The sequence below is a fragment of the Venturia canescens genome, chromosome 4, assembly GCF_019457755.1.
Source record: "Venturia canescens isolate UGA chromosome 4, ASM1945775v1, whole genome shotgun sequence".
NCBI lineage: Eukaryota > Metazoa > Arthropoda > Insecta > Hymenoptera > Ichneumonidae > Venturia > Venturia canescens.
Genome location: NC_057424.1, coordinates 5,808,210 through 5,831,023, shown reverse-complemented (window position 1 = coordinate 5,831,023; position 22,814 = coordinate 5,808,210). Strand labels below are relative to the sequence as shown.

The following is a 22,814-nucleotide window of genomic DNA, read 5'->3' as shown; positions in this document are numbered from 1 at the left end:
GTAAACGAGAAACGAGATGATTGACAATAGAAAATGTTGGACTGTTGGATTGAAAAATTGGTACGGTGTTGATTCACCGTACTGCGAATATTCGTCGATGAAAAGTTCTGTGGCTGATGGAGGTCAAAAGCAAAACTTTTCTCTTCTGCGCTCTTGCGAATCGAGAGTAAAAAAGGAAGTGAAAAATGGATATCCCGAGGAAGAAAACGCGAATGTCAATTTTATGAAACTATTCAAAGTTTGTATCAATAATGAAACGAAGTTTGGTTTTGGAATCAAACATTTGTATGCGGAGTGCCCCATGCCTGTTTATTTAAGAGGGATTTTAATATCGACTGGAGGGAGGTTTTTCCTTCCGCAGTACAACTTTATCTCTCATCCTTACTTATCCTTGACAAAAAAATGGCGATCGTCAGCTCGCAAAAGATTGCAGCTTTTGCATACCGATGGTTCTCCCATTCATTCATATATTTTCTTCGAGAAAAAAAATGTTTTACATCAAGCACAAAGGACTCGTCTGAATTGGACGAACCTTATTCAAATCGAATTGAATCCATGCAAATTACACTGCAATACTTTCCTTCATCCTCAAAGGACAAAGCTGCTCAAACTACGTAAGCAAACCTTTCGTTGAATTTTTATCTCCTCGCCCGGAATCAGTCACTTTTATTTCTAAATATTCTTTCACGTGGATTTAAGGTAGTTCGATAGCTGAGTGCCGTAGAAAAAATAAAGTGCAGCCCTATATTTTTTGATCAGTCAAAAAATATGTGGTTACGATATTTTACTAAAATTTCATGATTCTTCGTCATTTTGGAATTTATGTACGAGCATAAAAATGAAGGCTCAGAAGCGCGTGAATCGTGGCAACACTGTACACAGACAACCGTCTGAGAGACGAGCGCAGCGTCCTAAAGTATAGTGATAATCATGGCTTGTCTCACGCAACAGCGTTGCCACGTCGCGAACCTTGAAATCCTTCCACTCAAGTTCTCATACGATTTTTATTACAATCATTTTTTTCTCAAAAACTGGACGGTAGATCATGTTTTTTTTTTTTTTTTTTTTTAATTTTTTCTTCAGAAGATACTCCAACTCTGCATTTTTTAAAATCAAAATTGTAAGAACCGTTCTAGAGTTATTTCAATACACATTTCTTGTTTGACGATTACCACGTGTTCAGATGAAGAAACCATAAAACTTTAACTTGCAATATCCGAAAAACTATACACCATAGAACCACTTTTTTTAATCGATTCATTAGATTATTCTGCACGACATATACATATTTTTTTCAAAATTTCTATAAGAAATTGGATTTTGCTATTGAACAAGCTTAAGGAGGTTGGATCGCGACGATACAACGTTGCCATGCGCTAAACCATGTTAAAAACATTATAAATTTCAAATGATAAGAATTTAATAAAATTTGGTAAATTTATTCTTTAAAAATATCTATGACAGTATAAATTTTTTTAGATTTTCTACTACATAACTCTCGAGTAATTGAACATTAAAGTTCACGTGTATAAGCATAAAGTTTACATACATCTCGTGCATAAGAACTTCGATTTAACGCTCAATTATTCGATAACCGTGTGGGAAAAAATTTTGAAAATAATTGTACTTGTATACTTGATGCTAAAGAATGTTATCATCAAATTTATTGGCCAAATTCTGATTATTTTGCTTTCGTGATCCAACCTCCTCAACCATTTTCCTTTCTCTTTCCTTTTCACGAATAAACTTTTCGTACTTTCGTTGATAATTACGGTATTCAACGCTTAACAATGTTGAAATTCAGGCCCGGCGATTGATTTCGACTCCAAAAGAATTTCGAGAAAAGACTTTAATCGGTTTCGAAATCTTTAAGTTTTTGAATGAAGCTCTTCTCAACTCCGTGTCCATGAAATGATTTATTTCACTGCATTCGTAATTATGAAAGAAAAAAATCATTTACTGTCAAGTCTATAGACTTCGTGAAATGATTTTGCAGCGACGAGGTCCCAAGCGACTCCGATTATGCGTTAAAAGATAAGAAACGGTATGCGAGTTCTCCTAGAACTGGCAAGAGAAAAGGGTTTGAATGGCATTTCAACGGACTCGAAGAGCGGCGATCGATTCAATCCGTCATTTTATTGAAAGAATGAGACTTCCACTTCACTTAAAGTTTATTTCACCATTGATCAAATTACTTCGAGAATAAAACTGCAGCGAAACGAATGGCGCAACGAGTCATCGTACGTTTGCGCAATCACGAAATGAATTCCTCGGAATGAGCCCGATTAAATACAAAAGAAACGTAAAACTAATGAATATTTTATGAATCATTTATGAATATGCGTTAATATCCATGCATAAATTCATAAACATATTCATAAATACTTTTATAAATGAGTGCAAATGAATATGATAGAAACCGCGAGGGAATACGCTGCGGTAAGCTCCAGTGATTCGGGAAAAACTCATGGCCCGGAAGCAGGGCTGGTTCAGTAAATTTGCGATATCTGGGCGTGTTTGAAATGTTCAAGAAGAGAAAGTCCATCAAATATTAAAAGAGAAAAAGTGAAAAATTTTGAATTTTTCTGTCTCGGGATCAAGATCGAAAAACAAAGAGAAAGTTGTTGCCTGAAGGGTCAGAAGGAAAAGAAGGTGGATGGTTTTTCGCTCGGAAATATGCGGTGTTCTGGCTACACTTTCAAAGCCCCCTGGAATGTGAGAAGCTCTGAAATTTTCTGGAGTTTCAGAAAAATAAAAAACTTCGCATATATCCGCAGTGCTGCAGTGTTGTAAAACTGTCGTTAGTCACCTGCTCCTGTTGCCGTTTCTTCGAGCTTCGCTGATATCTCGGCCCGACTTTTTTCCTCGGCAGAAAAATATTCTTCGCTGCGCCGCACTCAGATCCCCTTGGCTACCAATTTGTCGATGAAAGTTTACCCGAGACCTTCTCAGTCTGCATAATGACCACGAACATGGAACTGGAGTCAGATGAACGCGAAAAGAAGCATTTAAATGGAGACAAATCCTGATGTTTCCTTGGCAATTCTACGCAGCTTCGTACATAATCGCGTATCGTAAATTTATTTTAAGAATTGAACATCGTGTCGCTACGCATCGTTCAAAAAATCTGGTGAAACGCATTTACGTTTATAAATTTGTAGGAAAATTTATCTTCCGTATTTTCTGTCTTTTATGCTCGATAACGTGTGCGATGAAGCTTTTTATCGTATGCAGACCCGAAAAATTCAATTGTCTTCAACGAAGAAATTCTTTGAGAATCTTGTGGCAATACTTCCGCAAAGAGAATCTCGATAAAATTCTCGAGAAACCTCTCTGCTCGAGAACGACATAGCAATGAGTTATCGCTGCGGGAACATATCATTGAGAAAGTTTGCAAAAAGATATGAGCATGCAATCTAAAAGAAGTTTTATCATTTATGCGGATCCGCTAAAAGTGCGAGTATAAATATAAAATGAAAGAAAAACTGCTGTCGATCCTTATTCTTATTTGAGACTCGAACAAGAGCTTGAAATCTTTCTTCGAGTTTTACTACTGTGCTACTCTTTCGGTTTGTATTATGGATATGCGAACGGAAGAGAGTATCGCCAAGATCCGCATGGACAATCAGCATCGATCTTTCTCAAAGAAATAGAGAAATTGAGGTCGAGTTTGAATCGTTTTATCGTACTAGAGACACTTTTTTTCGGTATGAATAAACGATGTCGACGAATGAATTGTGCTCTTTGAACATTTCCATCCTTGGAATCGAAACAAAAGAATGGCAACCATTTTCTGACGTTTAATTGAAAGTCTTGAAATTTACACAGAGTTTAAATGGCTAGTCGGCTGACGCACATCAATTTTAAAGGGTTCGTCTTATTCGTCATTGAGTTAAACGTATTCAAATACGAAGAAAAATACACAGGGTTATAGGGACTATGCATAAAAAATTGTTTATCTCTCCATATAACGAATGAACGCTTCTAACGAAGTTTATGAAAAAGTACCCAATAATAATGAAGTGTATAACGAAGGTCTGGGAAAAAATTCGAGACGATTGTCTTACTAGCAATCAAGATATAGTACCTTTAATGTTTGAACGAAATTGGTAATGAGCATTCGTATAACCTCACATTTGCTTATTTCAGCATTTTTTTCTTCTTGGCTTGGCCCATTTCTATCATAGCCTTCTGGCTTTTTATTAATAATTTTTTTATCAATTTTTTTTATCCATAAAAAACTATACTGTTTGCGTCAGGGACGAATAAAATTTCGGGATCAGTCAGTGAAGGATCCCCGATGAAATAATGGGGGAAATATTTCGAATGAATAATTCTGGCATTAATTTAAAGTGATTATATCTTTAATTAGAGAGTAAATTTCGATCCAATTTAGACACCCATAAAATACGATCCTTCGGGCATGATCTACCTTAAACAACCACAAAACTTCATCAAATCTTAAATGTCAAGATTTTTTATGAATTCAAGAATAATTATAAAATGAAGCAAACTCGATCGTGTCCACCCTTTGATACCATCGAGATATCAATAGAATTTCAAAAGAAAGTCCATTTTTATATTCATTTAATAACTGAACTTCGATGATGATTTTAGAAGCATTTTCTATTATTCCTATTCAAGAAGAATCGATTTGAGATTGAATAAAGAACGCGTGAGCTCGCAAACTATCGATGCGCACTATTCTTGATTGCACCGAGGGGAAAAAAGTACAAAATGTTCGTTTAAATACTAATATTCCGATCAAAGAAACCTCCGACTATTCGATATGTTCCACGCTAGTGAAAAGTTGTTTTCAACTTAAAGAGATGCACGATTGGTTCGATCGAAGATAAATGGTGGTGCGAATGGCAAAGACTTGGCAAGAGTAGAAGACTCGTTTCACTTCTGCAGGAAAAAGGAGCTGTTTGAAAAGCGAATCGAGAAAGGAGAAAAGCGATGTTAACCAGAAGTTGAACGTATGGGAATAAGAGGTGACTGGAGGGGGTTGAAAGATCAATAGGACGAAGCGAAAGGTAAGAAATGAGAATGAAACAAACATACCTACACGCTGAGTAAATGGATGTAAGGAAAACTTGATGGAGAGCAAGCAGAACGGATGGAGACAAGAAAATTACAAGAGAACGATGGCTTTTCTATACATACAAATGTACCTACGCAAATGTACTCGTTTCCATACGTAAAAATCCTATCACGAAATACATATCCATAAAAAAAGTAGAAAAAAATGCAATTACGAATAAGAATTCAAACAACATGACCAGGATAAAAAAAAAAAAAAAACTAAAACTAAAAAAAGTTCGCCGTTATACTCGAGTGAAAATTGCGTTGAACCCATCGCGTGGTAAAAATCACTCTAAAAAGCATGCGTTTTAATTTCAATAGGAACTTTCTTCCTCAAAAAGTTAAAATGACATTTGCATCAAACGTCAACAAAACAATAGATTGAGAAGCGCGTATCAAATTTCCACTCGAATCGCTGGAGCTCTGGAACAGAGAGGACGAAGGCCAGAATTTGATGGAGTTGGCATCGAGTGTCTGCGGTGGGTTTGTACAGTCGGGAAAGTCAGGCGATGACGGAAAGCCGAAGCCTGCTGGTTTTTACTCGTCTGATAAGCTCGATCCGACTGACTTTGAAGTCGAAATAAGCAGGCCGAGTGTTGATGTGGCAAAGATGTTGAGTGTGCAGATAAACGTTGCGGGGGGAAAAAATCGAATCTAGATTGGAGGCATTGGAGGGGTTTTATACACGTATATATTGGACTACAGTTTCGACAACCTGTTGACGCAAATGCTGGTTCAAACTCACGCTTTTCTCTCCCACGCACTCGCCCGTATTTCCTTTTTTTCGCGTATAAATTACATTCTGCGGTAAACTGTAGTTTCCTCAATTTGCATGGCTTGAAAAATGTTTACGAACATCGCTATACTCCGAATTATTAGAACTTCATCCGTGGCGAAAAAGACACGTGCAGCCGCCGTTCCCTGCTCGTACTACGCAACAACGTTGTGGCGAAGTACAAGCATTGTGCTTGTACTCAATTTGCGAAAATTATACCGTGGCGTGCCCGAGATTTCGTGCCACACCGGTGTAACGAATGTTAATTCCGAGAACTCAGTTCGACACGAGCTTTCAATTAACCGAGTGCCTTTCTCATTATATTTTCATTCCACAATAGCCCGGGCCCTAACCCACGTCTCGTATTCGCTCGACCGACTTTCCACGAGCTTTGTGCTGAATTTTCTTTCTGATTCAGCTTCAAGTTCAACCACGACTGCGAATCGATTTTTTCACTGGTTTTCTTTCACGCGTCATTTCCGTTGGGAACGATCCGGAGCTGGTTATGAGGGTGAATCGTTCGAAGAATTTTCTTAACAACAAAATGATATCCACTTTGTTTTCAAAATCGAATTCTCGTGAGCGCGACTTTCAGTGAGGATTCAGCTCGTCATTCGTTCGCTATCTATAGCCTCAGACACGTTTCTGGACAAAAGAATAATTTCAAGTGAAACTCCAAAGAGGAGATGGAAAAGAAATTACTGCTTTTGGTAAAAACGCGGTCTTATGATATTTCGCACCCTCGAACAGGATCTTCATAAAACGTAATAAATCCACGAATGATTGATACACCGAAACGATCAGGAGAATCGATCAGTGTCCTGAATGTTGTTTTAAATTAAATTGCGCTTTCCCCTCTCCATCGTGCCCGGTTCAATTCAATTGCCATTTCGTTGGGACCGTGGGAAGAAGGGAAAAAATCAGAGAAAATATGAAACGCAGAGGGACGCGTGAACGAGGAAAGAAAAGGTGGGAAAAATCGATTTTCTCGGACAACAGTTTCTTATCTTAGAAATTTCGTTGAGAACGGTACTTATCGTGAGAGTAATACGTGAAAAATGATTCAGCGAATCCGCCGGGATTCGTGAATTTTCTATTCAGCTGAAATAGCTCGGCCAGGATAGAGAGCGCTACGAGAGTCCCCCGACGCAGAAAAAAATACTATACGGAGGCACGAAATCCCTGAAAAAATGTACACGGAGATGGACGCGGAGTAATAAAAAACATAAAAATAAAAGATACGGAGACTGTGAAAGGTTTCATTGGCATCGTGTTCCTTTATTACGAGACCCTGCTACGAAGAGGTATCGAGTCGGCCTCGAACGCCCTCGCGAAACTTTCCCTCAAGAATGTCAAAAATAGGCAGAACCGGGGGATACTTTTTTGGGGATCTCGAGATCTCGTCCAATTTCTCTCTGCATGGATGATGCGAAAAATCCTTTCCTCAAAGATGAAATCACCTTGGCCCTCGAGCTTTTCAACAATCTTCACAGTCTTTGGCAACAATTTAGTCATCGCGTCAGCCCACCATGAGACAAGCAAAAGTTACGTTTGGAGAGAAAAACATTGAACGTCCGAAGGGGACTTTTTTTGTACCGATTTTCCCAGCATCTGATAAATCATTGTGATATAAGACAAAATGCAATTAAGAAATTCCTGGGATGCCCGGAATTCCAGAAGCCCTTGCACCAGATATTTTTTAATATCTTGTGTGACTGATTATTCCAACGGAACAAGTAAACAGAATCGTGACGAACAAACGAAAGCTTCTTGTCGCAAAGTCCAATTTTTTTTATGCTCATCTAAACGTAAACAGTAAAATGTATATGGGGCATTCCACTTCAAAACTTTTGGATTTTTTATTTGGTTCAAAATTTTTCACGTTGAAAGGAGCTCTCTTGATTTTTTCCAGAATTTTTAGTCGATTGGATAATAAGTTATGATTTTTGGAAAAAAATAGAGATTTTTTTTCTTTTCCCTATAACTTTCCGAAAAATGGGCCGAATTGAACGTTTTTTTTTTCTTAACTTGAGTGTTTTTTCTGTTCTTTTCGAAGATATTTAAAAAAAAATTATTGGTGTAGATTTTAATCAATTTTACGCAGTTTTAAGCTAAAAAACCATTAATTTCAGGCAATAAGGCAGTTTCAATTTTTTTCAAAAAATTCTGAAAAAAACTTCAACTAATCCAACGATTTTTAAGACCAGTTGCGTTATGGGATCTCGTTTGGTTATATTTTTTTCGTAGTTAAAAAAAAAAAAATTCACCCATTAAATCTTAGTTTTAGGCGTGGAAATTCAACCAAAAGTGATGTTTCATACGTGCAATACCATTTTGAATTATAGATCCTATTTGACTACAAGCGAAGTGTCGAATAGCAGTTCGAAAAGTTTAATAAAGACGGTAGTCATAAGCCATTGATAAGATGGAAACTATCGGTGAGACAGTTCCGATCTGGCGAGATAGTTGTTGCAGTCCTTTTGGGTTGAAGAGGCACTACAATATAAATCATTTACGATCGGCATCCGAGGATGCTCAAAAAAAACTTGGTTCAAGTAAGGATTGTCATTAGCGTTGTCACTATCATCATAGTATTAACCCGTTATCAACGATGCATTAGAAACATTCTATGCCAAAAAATAGAGCACAGTTGATGAGTCTTACTTAAACCAAGTTTTTTTTGAGCATCCTCGGATGCCGATCGTGTAAATCGTTTATTTTGTAGTGCCTCTGCAATCCAAAGGAATTGCAACAACGATCTCGCCAGATCGGAACTGTCCCACCGATTGTTCCCCTCTCATCAATGGCTTATGTCTACCTTCTCTATTAAACTTTTCAAACTGTTATTCGACACTTCGCTTGTAGTCAAATAGGATCTATAATTCAAAATGGTATTGCACGTATGAAACATCACTTTTGGTTGAATTTCCACGCCTAAAACTAAGATTTTATTGGTGATTTTTTTTTTTTTTTTTAAATTACGAAAAAAATATAACCAAACGAGATCCCATAACGCAACTAGTCTTAAAAATCGTTGGATTAGTTGAGGTTTTTTTGAGAATTTTTTGAAAAAAATTGAAACTGTCTTATTGCCTGAAATTAATGGTTTTTTGCTTAAAACTGCGTAAAATTGATTAAAATCTACACCAATAATTTTTTTTTTTTAATATCTTCGAAAAGAACAAAAAAAACACTCAAGTTAAAAGAAAAAAAAGTTCAATTCCGCTCATTTTTCGGGAAGTTATAGGGAAAAGAAAAAAAAAATCTCTATTTTTTTCCAAAAATCATAACTTATTATCCAATCGACTAAAAATTCTGGAAAAAATCAAGAGAGTTCCTTTCAAGGGGTATAACAACGTGAAAAATTTTGAACCAAATCACAAATCCAAAAGTTTTGAAATGGCTGATTTGACGTGGAATGCCCCATATATATTTTGAAAACTTGTTTCCGAGGTTTCCACATCAAAATCGAAGGTCTCGGCTTGCTTGCGAGAAGTATGAAAAGGGAGAAAAGTCATCGCGCGATGGAAGGAAGAGCCAGAAAAAATATGAGCCAAAACGATGCGAGGGAAAGGGGGGAGACATTCGGTATCGTTGGTAAGCGTATATCGTCATCGTGAGATTTATGATCGCGGATGTTCTCGAATTCGGTGTATACACGAGACGCCAAAAACAGGAGAGTCTTTTTCTATTTGCAGTAAATCAGACATCGAAGGGGTTGGCGCGGTTTTTGAAGTAACCATTTCGACAGACTTCGAAACGTGTACGTGTGGAAAGAAACTCAGCCGAAGAGCCACAGAAAGCTTCTTGAAATTGTACATCAAATTTACTTCCCGCCGGATGTGCGATACGGACCCGGCTAAATCTTTTTACGAAATATAAAAAGCTACTCGTAACAGTATGTTCGTGTCGGATACGTCTTCACATGAAACAAAACTCCACAATGCTCAAGCTCGAGATAAAAAAGTCGAGGAAAAGAAATATCGATTGCGGGACAAAAAGGTTTCTCGTGAATAGGTGCACTTCCTGCTTCTCTTTCATTTCTTTCACTATTTGCTTACAGTCGAAACTTCCACAAACCACCAAAGAAAACTGACATGAAATCGAATACGGTTAAGAGTTAGGCGACTTTCTATACGAGCCTGTTGAGCCAAAGACCCAACATCATGGATCCAATCCAGATCGTGGCGAATCTTTCCAACTGTTCAATCTAAAGAACAATGCTCATTTGGAAAATTCGGCAAGGGAGAAAAACATTGAAATCTGTTGAAATCGATCACGACAGACTGCGCTTAGTCCTTTGATTGTCGCGCTACCTCGTCAGTTAGTCACGTGATGAGAGATAATAATTTTCTTTCTCGGAATGCTTTTTTTTTTTAATTTTTTGTTCACTATTCTAAAGTATGTTCATGATTCGACAAGTAGAAAAAAATTAGATTATTCTCCCATTTTTCAAGGTAGCCTATACCTTGAATACCTTGAAAAAAGTGTGAGAGAAAGTCTCATGGCTCGACTATATCGAAGGGTTAATCGGTTCGACTCGGTACGAAATTGAACGAAAAAATAAAAATCCCTTAAAACATGACGGAACGAGGCAATTCAAGGGCGCGCTTCGAGCGTGATGACTTCTTGCTTATCGTCATTTTCAATAATAAAATAACCGTCGGTATTATTGAATGAATTTCGAAGTGTTCAATTCTCACTCAAAGTTCTGGCTCCAAAAATATTGATAAGTCTATTAAAACATTTGTGGAATTAGCGAAATTCGTTTTGTTAGTTCAACGGATTTCCTTTAGTCGGTTCGGTGGCTCCTCAAACTCGTGCCCTTCACATTTCCTTTTACAACTTATGAGCACAGAATCACGAAATATTCCAACGTTAATTAAGCACGAAAAAATGCTTGCTCCGAGAAAATATCTCCGGTTTCAGGCGCTCTATAGAGAGCTAATTGAATTCCAAGCGGTTGATTGAAATCAAGCACCACTCCGCGTATGATTCAGAATAGGATAATGTACTGACGTACAATATTGAGCATGGTACATGAAACCAGAAGGTCTGCCATCGAGCTTTATACCATTCCGTTATCTGATATTGTAATGCAGCGATTGAAGATGCACGAGCTGGGATGCTCTCAACGCAATTTCAGTGCGCTATTACGGAGTTAATTCCTGCAATTTTGCTTAATTAATAAACTTTCCGTGTGATTCTAAATCGCTATTGATCGAATCATACGGGTTTGCGGAAAACAACGATTAGTCATTGGCTCATTTATATTAACGAGAATCAATCACGCACAGTGTAGCTGAAATCAGCGAGTGATTGAACCGCACGTTCTGAACCAACGATACAACTGCAGCGTGTTTTTTTTTAGAGAGCAAAATACAGGAGTGTGCATTCGTTTAGGAAGAGATCGGAATGAGCGTTGGCAAGCCGATGATTACTTATCTTTTGACGTCGAGTGGCCAGTTTTCGTGTAATTCGCTCTCGAAAAAACGAAGAGATGCATTTGTGTTCGGAATTTATGAAGTTTTTCGCTCGGCTCTTGGCTCTTTTACCAACTAATCATGAAATCGATTGGTATGGCTTCGCAGCACGATCGCAGGGGTTTATGTACGAATTCAATTCGAAAAATGACTTTTGATCCGATCAGACTTTCAGGATGAAAGAAAAAAAGAAATTTTCGCATTCGGTTTGAATTTTTTCGTGGAAATATTAACGATGCTTCATTTATGAGTTTTTCGATAAAAAAAATAATAGCGCTTTTATAACCTGACAGATTGAGTAGAAAAGATAAAACTATTCCGCACGACCTATAGACCAATTCCTTCAAACTAGGTGACACCATTTTTTTCTCTATTTTCATTTTACGTCCTCCAGAGCCTACAAGCGGATATAAAAATTCCAAACTTTTATGGCCGGCGTTGTCGTTTGGTCGATCGATTTTCAGCGCAATTCTCTCCCGGCCAATGACTCACAAACCGCCAAATGGATTCGCCGCATATACTCCCGCGCCGCGCTCTATACTTTTGAGTCTGATTCCAAGAAAAAATGTGTACGCTCGGGCGATAGTGAACGTCAAAAGCCGCACTTCAATTTGAGTAAAAACCTTTCATGCTTCGGGCTTCAACCATTCCGTCGTAGTCCTGACACGAACTAACCAAAGTATGGAAATTCGATGATTTTTCAGTGTCCAGAATTATACATCAGGAAACATTCAATAAGAATATTCTGATATGACGCCATAAAACCCGCATCCGATTCTCGAGACATCGACGCGCGCACAGATATTCAATAATCGCGTAAACTCGACACAAAAAATGTACGCAGATATTTGACGAGTTGGTGAATGACAAACACGTCCGCATATACGAACGTCGAAAAGTCCGGAGTTAGGAAAAATCGAGTTTGCGAAGCTTCGTGCTGCAATGGATCGGCACGGAGTGCATCCCGTATTCCGTGTGACGTTAGGATTGCATTTGCCGGAAACATTCGCCGCTCTGTATGCAGGGGAGTGGGATTTGGGATGTATCGCGTGGATGGGAATATTTCATACTCGTATTTCAAATATTATTGGCTCTCGAACATCAAAGACACAGAGAATATCAACGAGCTGTCGAAAATCCTATTAATCCTTCACAAAAATACGAGAAATAACATCAGCAGGGATGATGACGAAACAGAAAGGTTAGGAATTAACGTAATTGTAATACATTTTCGGCAGATTTTGTTTCATTTCGTACCAAATAACTTGTTCAAACTATTTTATTACAAATCGAAATTTCTTGTTAGTGCATTTTTTATTGACAATGAACTTTCATAAGTGCATGACAAAATTCGAGCAGCTTATTATATCGAATAGGCTCGGAAGATGACAATAATTATTTTAGTTCAAATAACTTGTATCAAATTTCGAGTCGATGTATATTTGGACGCCAGCAACAGCGGCGGTGAGAAAACCTTTGAAGTAGCGGAAATTCAGCATATGTGGAATACTGCAGGTAATTTGGAATCCCGAAACTTTGCAGTAACTACGGACGCCATCTCCGTTTCAATGGCTCAAACTTAAACTTGATATGGCTACTGAACAGTGAGAAGTGTTAGGAAGAGCCGCTTTGTCGTTATCTACATCGTCACGGGTAGAAGGAAACATCGTTGACGCGTAAATGACTTTTCGGTAAGAGTCCTATAAAGTTCGACCACTCAAACTATGGTGTTAAATTTACATACAAATCGTCTAAAACATCCTCCAGTGTTATCACTTTATGGTTTCGCGATAATTTATTACTCGGTCCAAAAACAAAAGGTGCTTTTTTATAATTAAGGTTAGGATGCTATGTGATGCTTTTTTGGAATACGGATTATTAATAGAACTTGGAATATTTCGAATACTATGCATTTTTTCGATTCCGTTTCGAAATGAACTACCACAAAGTATGTTTACTGCAATTGTTTCGATTAGCGAATGAGGAATAAGGTTATTCTATTGCAGAGCTGACGAACAAAGTGATTAGTCGGAAGCTGACATTTCAAAAAAATATTGAGAATGCGCCGTGGCGCTGTGGTATTTTGCGGTTTAATTCGAATGGATCTGCAAAAATTGGTAAAATAGTCGTGAAAAATAACATTGAAAATCCTTTCACAAATTGATTCACTGGCAGATATTCGTTGAAAGGATTTTTGAAAGCCTTTTTATCACTGGGATCAAATGGTTTTACCAAAAAAAAATGACAAATTTTATGATAACCTTGAGAAAATTTTATCCAAAAATCACTTTTCGGCTGCGCGTATATTCGACGCCTCTTTTGATGTAGATCAAAGTAAAAAACAAATTATTGGAGCTATGACATCAACCGAAAGAGGAGCCCTGATAACTGTTGTCCTCTGTATGAGTCCAGCAGGAATATTCGTACCTCCCAGGATCATTTTCCCTCGAAAAAAAGACGGATACTTTGATGATTTCCCAATTAATATGAAGCGAAGTTAATTCGGAATACGCCTATTCCAATTTACCTGCACCCCAAGTCGAATGTCACTTTTTGACATTTTCTGTTCAACGCAAAATTTGACGAAGTTGTCGCAAGTTTTTTTTTTATTATTTGCTCAAGATGATCGAAGCTTTATTGTTTTTCTTTTTTTGACGTTTTCATGCAGTTTTTCTTATGTTCTCTCCTGTAATGAAGGAGCGATCGACGAGGATCCCAGAAAACAACGGAGATCCTCGTCTCTCGCTTTCTTTTGTGATTACGAAAAAGGCGCAAAATTCGAATTTATAGAGCACTCGTAAGAGTCTCGAAAAGCTGATTTCGTCCTTGAAAAATACTGATTCGTTGTTATAACAGTTCAGGAAAAGTAGCGACAAAAAATCCCGATCGCCGAGTTTCGGTTTCCGGGTTGACGGTTCCTTTCCACGTGCAAATTGAAGCACTTGTTGAACCCTCATTAACCCCGATGGGGGCGGGAAGAAAAACTATCAAGCTCCTTCCGATCTTCCATCTTTTCCTCCATTATTTGGGGACTGATGAAAAAAGGGGAGACTCGAGTCGCGTGACTTTTATCGCTCTATTATCATTATTTTATGAATATTAATTTATCTTTATTTTATGAAAGAGGCAACTACCTCAATATGCAGGCTTCAACATTTTCCTCGTTCTAAGACGTTTTTTCAACGTCTTACTCGCGTTCACTCGTGACGCAACTTTCGTTTGTGCAGCATTTCTTTACACTCTTCAATTGTAAATCTTACGTAATTTGGATGGATTCGTTCGCTTTGACGAGTTTTCCGTCACGCACACGATCCCGGTTCGTACAAACGTCCCTCACCTTCTCACCAGACGTCTATACTTTCCCTCCTTTTCCCATACTCCTTTATCCGGCACAAAAAGCCATACATACAGTGCTTAATGGGTATCCCACACTTAGTGAATCCAGTATATATAGGTGATCGATCAATAAAAGAGCGACAGGCACGGAAGCGCGAGCAGTATAACGTCAGTGACATCCATTCGGTGTGCTTCGTCAGGGATTCTCGTCTTTCCCGATTCTCTGGACCTTCAAAGCACTCTTCCGCATTTTCCTTATTTACACTTTCTTTCCGCCGAGGCTTGTTTTCTCTGGGTTCTTCGTCGTCGTGCTTCCAGTTTATACATTGAGTTAGCAGTTACGATTCGAGCTTTTCTGCGAGCGGAGTGCATTACTTTTCGCCTGCTGGTTATATCGATCGCGACTTTTTCGAATTATGCTCCATCATAATTATATTTCTTTTCCTCTCTCGTGCTGCTCACCAGGGCACAATTACATTTCGAGTCTCTTTCTCTCCCCGGGTGTGTGTGCCCGTCGTTTTTGCATGCAGCGACGTTTGATATCGAAATGGAAAAACTGTCCGAACGAGCTACTCCGCTGCTCTCGAATACCGGGACACGAATCGGAGAAAGGAATTTGGGCCTTTCGGCGCGTGTGCCGCCGTGGAATTTCGCGAGGGAAAGAAAAAAGCTGCTGGAAACCGGAAATGAAGGGTAATCCACAATCATAAATGTATAAACTCTGAATTTTCACCTCGCTACTCCCATTCGCACGGAACATTCGTCGCTTCGTCTCGCTTTTCCCAACCGAGTCGTTCGCGAGTCGTGAAACGATAAGGGAACGCAGACTTGTGTGTCGATGAAACGACAGATGTATTCTTGATTTTGCTTATTCCGGTCTCGTACCCGTTCCGAGATACGGCGAGAGCCAATGTTTTCTTCATTTCCCATTCTCCAATCTCTCCTCCTCGCAAGTGTTTATACAGGATATTTAAACGTACATCCAGAATAGTCGACAATCATTATTGCCAACGACCGTGCAAAATCAATACACCCTCAAATTTCTATATACGCGAATAGTGTTCTTTTGAAATGGGAATGGCACGAATGAAGGGCGTTCTATCCGGAAGCACCTAACCACAGCAAACAAACGTGTATCGCGTATCGAAATTCTTTCAGGCAACGCGCGGCATTCGAGCATTTTGTTCGTTTCCATTCTTCGTGACGTTGAAATTCGGCGAGAAATGTACGACGAGGATATTTTACCTCATTTTATATACGAATGTTTCCGGAATCGCGGACCGAGCGGGGCTCCGAATGTTGAGGGAAGATTAAAAACCGGTACAAACGCAACGGGAAACGCAAATATCCGTGCGCAAACGTATGTTTGCTGTAGATTTGTTATTGCGATTGAATGATTGGAAGCACGAACAGATTCATTCGATTTATGCTGTTGAGGAAATCGCATGGAAAAACATTGATTCGTGATTAAGTTCTGGGGAAATGACAGCTGGTCGAGTCATTGATCAGAGAAAATTTACAGATGCGGATGAAAATGAATTTACAGTATATCGAGTTAATAACGAATGCGCATAGGATGCTAATCCTGCTTCGGGAGCGGGCCAAATGAATATCCGAGGAGACGGATCGGACACAGGAAATGCAAAGTATCCGAGGCTCATCCTCTTTCGTCTGCTCCAACTGGTCCTGAGCTCCGACCTTATCAAAACACTCGAGTGAACTCGTTTTAATATTGCAGCTCATCGGAGCGCGGTTATCAACGTATCGAGCGTTGCTCCAGTCCTGGTAACGTGTGAGCAAGTAGAGAAATAGCGAGTACGGAATTAGTGGCTTAACGAGGGATTGAGCAATCTGTGGACACGATCCTCAAGACTGTGCGATTAGCTCGTGCACATCGAGACCATGTCTTTGGCTCGTTTCGCTTGTACGAGCGCCACCATTCACCCATATACGTGACCTACTAGTTCCCCAACAATATTACCTTCGCTGTACCATCCTCTTGTACGTTTAGTTACGTAACCGGAACTTGGAATGAAGAACCTAGCCCTGCTCCTCATCCCTAGTCCCATAAGCCCCCGTTCTTATCTGCCCATCTACCATCTTGCGCTTCCTTCAATCTTTGATTAACTTTGTCCTCGCGGAACTTGCATGGCCGAGACATGAGCCCGGTTGTGTTTGAATGTACAACTCCACTGGACTTGGACTCTCTAGCTATTAAGTCCTTGTAGACCGACTCGTCCTGTATACCTAACATTGTAACTAAGGATAACCTGGCCAGGTTGAGTACATCTACAATCTTGATGAGAAGAGGGATTCCAGAAACGTTGGAGCAGCGAACTTACGATGCATACGCTCGCTCTCCCTCCGTCTCCCTCTTTACCGAAGTCATACGTACGGCGACCCCTCCATTCCTGTCCAAGTTTCATGCCTGCTCGCTCGCGCTGTATGAACGCAATCACGGAACACGTATACTCTCGCTTTGTGCATTATGCAAGACTCGCTGTGGAAACGTATCTTTGACGCGCTGTCTAGAAATCATTATGCAGATGCCACTAAGCACACTCCCTTTAAAGAGCTTATTTGTCTATAACAAACCCAACGAATCACAATAACGCGTTACCAGCATTCTCACTCAGCGACTATCTCGAACCAAAACTCATGGTGCATAAATTTCGAATTGGGCCAAACTGCTCGATACACCAATTGCCAAGTTTGCGCACCGAAATTCCTTCGCAATATCCGGATAAGCTTTACCGATAAAGGACTTACGTGTCAAAGACTTAGGAATTTTACTCGAAATTTCAAAATCCGGTGAAAGCATCGATTAAAACTGAAAATAAACACTGGAATTATACACGGAGATAGCGAGGCTGAGAATTATAGAGGAAAGTACCCGGGGACAGAGTACATACGCACTGGATTGCAGCCTTAATTCGAAGAGCAGTAATATGCATTGTTCTATCCACCAAAAAAGACCTATTATTCGGAAGACTCAAAAGTCTTTTTGTCTATAAGCACAGTAAAAAATGTTTTCAGTCACTTCAGATGTTTATATTGTTAACTATGCTTGAGCAACCCTGAAAAAAGCTTTATATGTATGGTAAAATGTCACACGTATTCGGTGTTTATTCGCGTGTATTTAGAATTTACTGAGCTGAGAGTGAAAATTTGTGATTTAAAATACATTTGCACTTATCGGTAAGTGCTAGTCTGACACGATGAATATAACACTCGAAAACAAAACGAAATATAGTTGCGACGTGCATCACTTTTTGCTATCCACATAAAGCTGTTTAGAATTGAAGGTACGAAAAATTGTAAAATTCAATAAATACTGTGCTGTTTGTAATCGGTGTCTAAAAACTTTGAAAATTCTTGAAAAATAATATATTCCTCACTATACAAAATGGATCCGTTTTCTTCGTGTATCTTACGCCAAAATGAAATGCTCCGCGATAGAGAGTCGCGAGATTGAGTGAAAAACCATCGAAATTATAACTCGCTTTTGACCCAATTTGTTTGTTTTTGTACTGTTACAGTGCAGCGTGCATACAGTGAGATGCTTCGCGGGTGGACCACGAAAGAGCAACGAGTCTCAGTGTCCGATGCTGCAGAAGAGCGATAAAGCTGTGATGGGCTCAACAACAATGACGAACCTGACGACAACGAACAAATCATCGATTGTCAGGAATCATCTAAACAACGTTACGAATTCGCCACATCAGAAGAAGCTCAGGTTTCAATTGGCCAAGGAAAGAAAGGCGAGCACGACACTTGGTATAATTATGACCGCGTTCACCGTATGCTGGTTGCCGTTCTTCGTTCTCGCACTCGTCAGGCCCTTTCTCAACGATCAAAAGGCAATACCTTCGTCGCTTTCCAGTCTTTTTCTTTGGCTCGGCTATTGCAACAGTCTCTTTAATCCGATAATTTACGCGACCCTGAATCGCGACTTCCGCAAGCCCTTTCGCGAGATTCTCTACTTCCGTTGCGGCAATCTCAACAATATTATGAGGGAGGAGTTTTACCAAAGTCAATACGGGGACCCGGTCAATAATTACGTCATAAGATCGACCGATCAGGAGAGCGGGGAGCGCCTCGAGAACCACGCTTGCAGCGGCCTTTGCGGACGCGAGTCACTCGACATCGCTGGCAACCCAGCCAACGAGAGTTTTCTATGATCCACGTGAAGCGATTGATCACGAACTCGTGGGCTTGACGATCGATCGACATCATTTTCACGATCTTCGGATTGATTTACCAAACGAATAATATTCTTGACTCAACGCTTTCAGGAATGAGCAAGAATCGGATGAATTGTTTATTTTCATTGAGCGATTTCGTTCAGGGATATTTAGGAACCGGGATCCACTCGACGGAGGCACGGATAAGCTTCGGGCAGACTTTCCACATCGCGAACTCTCCGATCCCATCGATCGAAAACTCCCATCGCTCCCATGAGTTCCCTTCTTCGTCACGTGAGTCATTGCTTGAGTTGCAAACCGCTCATTCGCTGCAATCAACGCACACTCGTCGTCGAGGACTTCTCGTAGTCATTTTAAAAGCCCCCGCGCGAACCGCGACGTCGAAACCCTGATTTCTCGCGCTTGGAACGACGTCAAATACGCGATGCTAAACTCCAAAGTGCGGAATAACGTATCTCGTAAGATCCTTTCGGAAGTACGAGGAGCCGAAATGTTGAGGGCTCAGGCCTCGAGCATGATATTAAAGAAATAAGAGAATAAATGAGTTGGGTTCGTAAATTTAGTTTCTCCGTTTTCGCGTCGTTGGAAAACGACGAGCTCCATCGATCGTGAGTTGCAGCAGAGCGAGCGAATTAAATTCTCAACAATGGAGCGAGCAGAGCCTCTCCGTTCTTACGACTGGCCGAAAGAATCGCTGCTGAGAACTGCGAGAGAAGATTGAGAGGGGGAAACCCGTATACATAACCGGTGAAAAGCGTGGCGCGAAAAAACGATGAAATATTCATGAGAGAAGAAAAAAATTGGCCACTCTGTATGCGTCCGCAGGATTTCGACTGCTTCTCGCCCTTTACGATTATTTTCAGTTTTTTATTTTTTTCCCGTCATTGCCGAGACGACAAAGGTCATTGAGAAACGGAAATACCCAAACAAATGAACCGGTGACCACGGACAATGGACACCGGAGAACGGCGCAGTGGACAGAGCGGAACAATAACAAAAAAATATTAAAACTCCCGGACGCGTCGGTGAGCTTTCACCGCGTCCGTACGAGCCCCAAAGCCCGTGGATGCCACCTGGATTTGATTAATAACCGTGCCAGACGAGAAAGTATAACGAGTCGATCGGTCACCGTTCAATACGTGCGGTGAATTTACGAATTATTAACGATGTAATTCACTGCGATACTGAATATTGGAGAAAATATCGAAATTGTAGATAAAAATTGTTCTTTGACGATCGAATTCGACAGGAATTATTTGTAATCGGGCTGTTGGGTAATACCAGAAATACGAAATAACATTTGTGGATTTACAATCGTGGCAAATATTCGTTAAGCAAGGTAGAGTTTAAACGAGCATTTTATTGGAGCATAAACGCGCGTTTCGTTTAAATCCATTCGTTTCATCAACTAACATCTGGGAATGATTTTTTCTCGTTTCTTTAATGCTGATGGATTTTCTCAGAGCAGCAGACATTATTAGGGGTAGATCTTTGTATTCGTAAACGCGAAAACGTTTCTGTGCCGCTTGCTTAATTAGCGGAGAATCTGCCAATTGAGGAGAAAGGTGAATCGATAAATTCTTTGAACTTGACTCAATATCGTAGTACTGCTATGAAAAAAAAAATCGATTCCGCAGACAGCTTCGTACGCGTTTCGAAAAATCTTCACCCGAGCCCAAATAAAATTAAAATCTTACGCTTCGCTTGATTTCAATTTTTTATCCTCAGCTAGTAACAAATTACATGAGCAAATGGAACGCGGTTGGTGAAAAGGCTGAGCGTAACAGGCTCCCAAAAATTGGTTGAAAAACTGATCAAATTTGAGAGAAAATATCGAAGAATTTTCCATTCACGAATTTCGTCTGCTCTCCCAATAGTGTTTCCGTCTTTTTTCTTCGCCTGTGAAATGATTATCCACGATTCGTCTCTGATATAAATCAAATAATTTTATTCGTTAAAGTATAAAGCGGTGACAAAACGAGGACGATGCTAGCATTGCGATTGCGTTGGAATCAAAGTGCGAATGCTTGTATTTTGAATACACGAATTTTGGGGTGCGTATTTTTCCGTCTGTCCGAAGAGAGCAGCGTGTGTAGGACATCGATCGTTTCAATGGCCTATAAGAAGACAATGACAAAGTGAATGTACTCGTCGTACAGAGAGCTGAAGAGACGTGTCAAATAGCTTATTGAAATTGATAAAGCTCAATAAAACATCGTAATAAAGAAAAAAGAAGATAAAAATCAATTAGTCTTAATGCGTGTAATAGAATCGATAAATTTGTGTAGAAATATCGTTTAAAAACACTCACAAACAAGGACACAAACACACATACTCGAAAACATGGAAGCTTGAGAAAGAAGCGGAATCGCTTATCAAATGTCACTTCTTCGATCAGTGTGCAAAAAAAGTCAGTATCAATTTGTATTCTAGAACAAAATTAATGCAAAACACAATCACTTCTGAGTCTCAGCATCAATCATTTCTGTAGAGACATCGTTGAAAAAAAAAAAACACAAAAAAAAATTCAATGAAAAACAGCAAAAATAAGATACTTCGTCGACCTGTACGTTTCTCTGTCCAGCCTACGTGAAGACACTCCCACCCAGACATATGCATGGTACGCCGCGATACATATGTGTATAATAAATATAAAAATAGTAGCTACGATATACGTACTGTGATATAAATAGATGACGATATGGGATGATTGTTATGGGGAAAAAAAGATCAATGAATGCGTTTGAATGCTTGATTAAAAACAGACACACATACACACACACACACAAATATGATGAATAAGTCCCTTCGTTTTCCAATCGTTTATGATTTAACGTATACGCAATCGATAATGCGTGCGTGCATTGTCGAACGATCGTTTGTTACGACGAAAATGATGATTTATCTTTGTAAAAGTACTGAATTTTGCCTTAATTGATAATTATTCTGTCGTTTGTGCGAGTGGAAGAATAATTATTGAATCATTAGCCATAAATATACTTATACACATAATATTATGATTGTCGAACTATACGTGCTCGTCGGATTTTTATGTATTTAAGGGAGCGAACCGCATCAACGTGTCGATAGATCTTTTCATTTGCTCGACAAATCTCACACGACACTCGACCCTCATTTTTCACTCCTCTCGCATGGACGATCTTTTCCAAAAAGTGTACGGAAATTTATCAAGATTGCGTACAAATGAAAAGACCTATTATTTGGAAATGATCCAACTCTTTCTTCGCACTATTCTATCACATTGATTATGCTCGTAGCCTTAATATGTATTATACGATTGTACACTTCTGTAACTCAATCGGAAAGAAGATGATTATGAAGAACGCAGACACTCGGAGTTGCGACTAGTTCCTACAATCACTGATGTATAAACGAAGCGAGCATTGACGTGGGTGTTAAAGGCAACAAAGACGTATCATTGGCCAGACAATCCTAGACGTTACACAGTCAATGAATTATAGTAAATTAACAGATTATCTAAACGAAAAGTATACTCGTCCAATCATTTATTCTTATCACTCGTTATTGGTCTGACCCTCATTTCAGGAGGGTAAGTAAAAATTGATTTCACACTCGATAACTTTTAGAAGAGTAGAAAGCTTTTAGAAGTTTCGGATGGCAACTGTTTCAAGAAAGCATGAAGATATCTCGTTGGGTAAAACGCAAATGTTTTTTGGGATGCTGAACAGTGTGATGGAGTTCGACATGGCGCCGGGTGAGATCATTTTCGTGACACTTTGATGAAATCCTTTTCGAGTTGGGAAGTGAAAACTAAGTTCGGTAATGGAATCAGAAAGTTTGGAAGCCCCGAAAACATTTTTATCTTAGTAAATAACCTGGCTAAATGAGATTTGGCACGACGAGTGGAAGAAAGTTAACTAATCGTCGGGAGAAAAAGATTCGGAAAAA

At 39.4% G+C, this 22,814-nt stretch overlaps 1 protein-coding gene across 2 annotated transcripts in view; it reads left to right on the top strand.

Annotated features, from left to right (window-relative positions):
* LOC122409290 (5-hydroxytryptamine receptor 7) overlaps positions 1 to 22,393 on the top strand; it is an 85,719-nt gene extending 63,326 nt beyond the window's left edge. For both annotated transcript variants that reach the window (XM_043416744.1, XM_043416743.1), the window contains one exon: positions 18,219 to 22,393. In XM_043416744.1, coding sequence (XP_043272679.1) covers positions 18,219 to 18,860 — 642 coding nt within the window. In that variant the 3' untranslated portion in view covers positions 18,861 to 22,393. The remainder of the gene's footprint in view (positions 1 to 18,218) is intronic.
* Positions 22,394 to 22,814: the final 421 nt, after the last annotated feature.